We start from the raw sequence: 6499 nt of genomic DNA, 5'->3' as shown, positions 1-6499 counted from the left end.
ATTAAGTGGAAACAAATCATTAATCGGCAATATGCATTGTTGGATTTGCTTAGCACTACTCATGGGAGAGAACAGTGACTGTCTGCCGACTGGAAGTAAGTGGAGAGAAGTGCAGGATTCAGATACAAATCATACAAACAATAGACCAGAAAACAAAACAACAAAAAAAATAAAGATTAATATTATACGCGTGGGCATAAATTCCGTTTGCTTGTACACATCAGTCTCTCTCTCTCTCTCTCTCTCTCTCTGCTCTAATGAAAGAAAGGATTTTGCTCACGAAAAATAAAAAGGATTTGTAAGCAAATTTCAATATACATATCATCATCCTTGTTCACTTCATAATGCCTGCAATCATGATTCTTGGTTGCCTCATCCGCATGCCCCTCCTCTCAACCCTCCCTCTCTCTCTCTCCTCCCTCTCTCTCTCTCTCTCTTCTCCCCCTCTCCCACCTACCTATAAATTCCACACACCCCACCCTCTCTCTCTCATCTCTACATTCCCCACTCACAATCTCTCTCTCTCTCTCTCTCATCTCATTTCGTCCTCTGCATCTCTTCTTATCGCTATTTGTTCATCTGGGCACTTGTTTGATTTGCGCCCTTGTTTTTTAGGGCACTTTGTTCGTTTTCCTAGGGTTTACCCTACAGTTTGTGTGTGACCTAAAGAACCCGAATGGCGGTTTCTGGTTTTGAAGGGTTCGAGAAGCGTTTGGAGCTACACTTCTCGGGGGACGACCCTAAAAATGTAGGGTCGCTCGGTCTTGGTCTTCGCCTCCTTGACTTTGAGTCCTTGCAACAAGTCCTACATGCCGTCCAATGCACCGTTGTCTCGGCCGTCGCGAATCAGCACTTCGATGCTTACGTGTTATCCGAGTCCAGCCTCTTCGTCTACCCCACCAAGATCATCATCAAGACATGTGGGACCACCCAGCTCCTCAAATCCATCCCTCCACTCCTCCGCCTCGCGTCGCTAGATCGCGGCCTCACTCTCGTCTCCTGCCGCTACACCCGCGGCAACTTTATCTTCCCCAGTGCCCAGCCTTTTCCCTACACCAACTTCCAAAACGAGGTCGTTTACTTAGAGGAGTCACTTCCCGCCACTCTCTGCTACCGAAAGGCCAACGTCATGCCCTCCAAAACCCCCTCGCACGCGTGGCACGTGTTCACAGCATCCACGCAAAACACTACATGTCGTGTAGGGGAAGAAGACAACGACGGCGGATTGTTCACCCTCGAAATCTGCATGACCGAGCTCGACCGCAACCTCGCGCGCAACTTCTTTCTCCGTCCCAGCGCCAAATACGACGGCGACTCCGCTGGCAAAGAGATGACGGCGATCACTGGAATTTCCGAAATTAACCCTCGGGCTCTGATCTGCGACTTCGCCTTCGACCCCTGCGGCTACTCCATGAACGGCATCGATGGCGACCGCCACTCCACCATCCACGTCACCCCCGAGGACGGGTACAGCTACGCTAGCTTCGAGTGCGTGGGGTCGGTCTACGACGACCGCGACGACGTTGTTCGGGTGCTGAAGAAAGTCGTCCAAATCTTCCGGCCGGCGACGATGTCGGTGTCGACCACGTGCGCGAGCCACGAGGTGTGGACGCGTGTCACGGGGGCATTGGAGCCGCTGGGGCTGAAGTGCCGGAGTTGCGCCGTGGACGAGTTTCCCGCCGCCGGCAACGTCGTGTACCAAACGTTCGTGGATCATCGGAGTACTGAAAATAATAATAAGTAGGATTAAATCGTAATTAAGTGGGTTTTTTTTTAATTTTAATTAGAATTTTAGAGGAAAAGCGATCGGACGGTGGAGGTGCGAGGAGAAAGAAGGTGATGATCGAATGTGAGGGGTTGACTGTTGGGATAAATAGTAGAGATGACGTGGGAGCTAGCACGATGATAATGCACCCCACTTGGGCTTGTCACGCCTAAGATTTTGAGGTTGTTTTTTGTCTGGTAGTGGGGGATATCAATATTAAGTGCTATTTGTTGAGAGGGAGGTTTACTTGAAGTTTCTTTCTTCTACATTCTCTACCTCTATTCTTTTCATTTTCTTTTTCCCCCAATCCCTTTGGATTTTCTATTTAATTCTCTCTATTTTCTTGACCCTCTCACCCTCTTCCTTTGTCCGTAATGCATGCTTTAATTTGTTTCTGATAATCAATTACCAAACAAAAATGAATCACACAAAATTGCGCAAAATGAGAACTCGCAAAATGAGAACTCGTGAAACAAGCAAAGAATGTGCGGATGATTGTCTAAAGATTAGTTGCCCCATTTCATAAGTCTGCAGTTTGACGTCTATCCATAACATGGCAATATGTTATATGTATACATTCGAAAATGTGTTCAATCTCTCTTTTTTTTTTTTTTAAATCAAACTCATAATTTTAAATATTCCTTGTTCATTTTATGAGAATACAACTAAGTATATACTGAAATGTTAATATGTTCAAGTCATTGTACTTGTACATTATAAATTTATAACTCAATATCTTTGGGACCCTAACAACAAAATCATCATCGTATTCTATTGAAAATCTCCTTTGTTTTAAAGTGGCAACCCTGGTTTGCATGCATGGAGGGTTTAATAAACTTTTCCATAAACAAAATAATTCTCCCTCCATGATAATATGCAACGGGCAATGAAGTCACGACCCCTCACCATGATGTCATCCAATAGTTCCTTGTCGCATATAATTTTATTTAATTTTTTATCCTTTTTACTTTCACGTTAATAAAAAAAATCATATAATTTGCACGTGATAATTATTATTAAGTTGAAGTCGTCCGACACACCTAATAGCTACAGGTAAAAAGAGAGTGGAAGCTGGTTCAATGAACCACCTGTCTAAAGTTGATTTGTCCTCAAAAGGGTTCATATGATATGAAATTATTACATTGGGGGCTAAAACTTTATTTTGTCTAAAAATGGGTTCTTTTCATAAACAATCTATTTTTAGAGAAATTTTTCATTGTGACCGAAACATTGAGGGTATACCACGTGTTTTTATATAAGTGGTGAGAAATTTTATTTTTTAAGTTATTAACTTTTTAACACACATATCCCACAATTTATATAATAACACGTGATGTACCATCCCGTGTACCGGTCATATTGAAAAATTTCTTCTATTTTTGGTAAGTGGACTGATTCGTAAAATGGGTAAAACTGTTAACAGGCTAAGGCCCATTTCATGACAAAAACAAGTTCTAAGCCCAAGGACCCAAAATTCTTACCCAAATAACCAAGTGAAATGGACCACCTACACGTGTTGGTCTTTATAATTTTTTTTTTTTTTTAACAAACGATATGATTTACACTAAAGATAAGAGATGTAAACTTAGCTTAAAAATAGGCTAGTAATAATGTGGTCGAATCTAAGACCTCTCACTTACAAGAGAAGAGGAATACCACTAAACCATAATACAAAGTGGCATAATCCTTTTTTTTTTTATCTTTATAATTTGAGGGATGTGAGACAGTCGGATGACAAGTATGGTGTATGACGGGCTATCTGTATCACACATTTCGTACAATGAAATCCAATCTGTAAAGCAGTAGGTTTCTCTACATAAATAAAAAAAAATCCTAATTAAACATGATCATGTTTGAGCCTTTGAGGAGTGTGAGACAGTTGAACATCTAGTTGTATGGTGTTACGGGATATCATATTTCTTGTAAATGAAATCCCATCTATATATGAAGACAATATGTATCTTTACATTACTTTCGGAAAGTTTTCCATATACCGCAAGTGTTTGGCCAACCTAAAGGTTGAAGTAAAGAAGTATTTATTTCCTTATACGTTTATGATGTCCGTAGCACCTTAGTAATGTGATAAGTAGTTCTCTCTTGCCAAACTTATATATGATCAAACAAATTCTTCTGTTGCAAGACTGAAAGTAACACATCGGAACACGATAATTAATCATGGTTTAGCGAGAGAACATAAACATGATTGAGCTGTTTCCCCTTTTAAAGTGCATGCCTTAATCAAGTAATTAATAAAAGCATTAAGAATCTAAGATGATTAACTAAAAACGATAAAATTTAATTAACCCATCAACTTTTGGAGCTTTATTATCAAAAGCTGAAGATTAAGATGGAGAAAAAGGCTACACATCAAAAGCTTGCAAGAATGACAGAATCTAGTGGGACTCTTTTCAGGTCATGCGACAATGCTTTTGGTCCCCCAATCATCTTGAAAATTGAAATTAAATTGCTGCCCAACCCAACACCCTCTTTTCCCAAAAGCAAATATTGGAATTTTTCTGGGAACAAGGTTCAAGTTCTTCGGAGAAATTCTTATGTCATCTCAAGCCAAATTTATCGGTCATTTTAGCCCTAATTTGTATAAATCTGTCTCAAGTTTGATTCTCGTCAAATACGAAGTTGAACTACATTATTATAAGAAACCTATTATAAAACTTAACCCACTTCCCTACTCTATTAATGTATATAATATTGTTTGTTAAAAAAACAAAACAAAAACAAAATCAGGGTTAACTTTTGCTAAGGACAAACTACAGATAGCAAGCCCTCAAGTCCTTCAACAAGCCCTAACATGTGTATTCCATAAAATATAGTCTTGCATAATTGGAGATGAAAAATTTTAGCCCTACAATATTATTTAAAATCTTAATTTTTTTTGGAGGGTAAAACATAACTATGGGCTACGTTTACCCCTTTGTTACTGGAGGCAGCCTTATGTGTATTAGAAACACAAGTCACAATGTATTATTTTATATGGAGTGAATGACAGAATTTATATGTCTCATTTATATTAATAAATAAATTTTACATTTTATTATTTGAGTGATATAATAATGTTACATAATTGAAAGTACACTGAAAAATTATCGTGAGATTTTTCTCACAAGTCACAGCTCAAAGAACTGTAAGCTGTCAGAAGTGTCCATCTTAATAATTTGTATTTTCGCAAGTGTTGAAGGAGAAACTTCCAGGTTAACAGATAAGGATTCAAATGCTACAACAATTCCATTTACTATAGAGCTGTGGATATAACAAATCATATTGAAACTCTTAACTTTCACGTACACCTTTTCATCCATTTATGGAAGATGGCTGGAGTTTTGATCTCTAATTTTAGACAATTTTGAACTTCATGAGTCAATTGGTGATTTTCTATAGTATCGTTGTGTCCGTGTTGCAGTTTTACGTGTATTATTGGTTGTGCAAATTTATCTTCGGATCAAGAAATTGATCACTAAAGAGGATGTATACATTTAGCACCTCACATGTATCAGTGAAATCTCTACATGCATTGCATTTTGTCAAATATATCTAACTTAATAGCGTCGATCTCTCGTTTCAAGGTAAAAAAATATTTGAAATTCTACGCATCATGTGTACTTATTTACTATACTTATCATATGTTCATTAAATATAATTATTATTACCAATTTATAATTATAACATGTGAATTAGTATTGCTTTACCACACACTCAAAAAATTTCACCTCTAAATTAAAAAAAATATCGATATGCGTTAATATTTATATTCGAAAGTTGTCACAAATGTGCGTATCAGGTTTTTCTTTTCTTTTTGTTCCCTTGATAATGTCTTTCCGCAAAGCAACCGATCATTTCCAAAAGCCTGCTCTCCTCACCTTTGCTAAGATTATATTCCATGCGAACCCCACACATGCTTGTACAGTGATTTGATGCATTTGCTTTGCTTCTGATAACCTTGCTTTTTTGTGGTTTTATTCCAAATTTGAAACGCACTAAATAATAAAATTGCATACTTAAATTTGTTTTCATACAGCCACTTAATAATACGGTATAATGGTATTAATCTTCACTTGTAAGTGGAAGGTCTTAGGTTTGATTATTGTCAAAGACGAAGTTGAACCCCATTATTGTTAGTCCATTGTGAGGCTAAACTCATAATTTCCCCCTTAGTGAAAACGTTTGTTCAAAAAACAAAAAAGTTAATTTCATACAAGGTAAGTATATTATTTAATATTTAATTAGGTCGGCAATTTGAAGGACTCAGTCCAATATTTGAATTCAAGGAAGATGGTCGTTTTATTAGCACATTATATATTGTTAAACAAACTCCATATTTTCTTTCTCCATGTTAATACACTCTGCATATTTTTCCCTACTATCCTCATATTCCACACTTATTATATAAAATTAAGTGCTTCATTAGTATCTAAATTATGCCTAGTCTGTGTTAAATGTTGTTAAGTCATGGAAATACTAGAATATGTATAACAACTCTGCAACCGTTGTTGCAAAAAGAATGAAACAAATATGAAGTCTTATTTTATGTGAAGTCTCCATAACATTGATTTTATGTTTCATTTGTCGTAAATAACTATTTCCAATCAAACGTGTTTGTGCTTTTAGCGATTTGAATGTTGTTCTACAGTCGAAAGGGAGTGGCTATGAGAGCTTGGAAAAGAAGTATATTAGAATACATGTTGAAAATAATTTGGAGTGTATACAGAAAATAAGTTT

General features: G+C 37.4%; 1 protein-coding gene across 1 annotated transcript; it reads left to right on the top strand.

Annotated features, from left to right (window-relative positions):
• Positions 1 to 267: 267 nt before the first annotated feature.
• On the top strand, positions 268 to 2120 carry LOC126606535 (S-adenosylmethionine decarboxylase proenzyme 4-like). Its single transcript, XM_050273922.1, has one exon. It carries the CDS (start codon positions 677 to 679, stop codon positions 1742 to 1744), a length of 1068 nt encoding a protein of 355 aa, XP_050129879.1. The 5' UTR covers positions 268 to 676; the 3' UTR covers positions 1745 to 2120.
• Positions 2121 to 6499: the final 4379 nt, after the last annotated feature.

The sequence above is a fragment of the Malus sylvestris genome, chromosome 16 (genome assembly GCF_916048215.2).
Source record: "Malus sylvestris chromosome 16, drMalSylv7.2, whole genome shotgun sequence".
NCBI lineage: Eukaryota > Viridiplantae > Streptophyta > Magnoliopsida > Rosales > Rosaceae > Malus > Malus sylvestris.
Note: the sequence above shows the minus strand (reverse complement) of the source record. Positions and strands in the feature narration are given on the sequence as shown.

Bases quoted from the DNA above. Each gene is read 5' to 3' on its own strand.
- LOC126606535 (XM_050273922.1), top strand. From the start codon at position 677: ATGGCGGTTTCTGGTTTTGAAGGGTTCGAGAAGCGTTTGGAGCTACAC.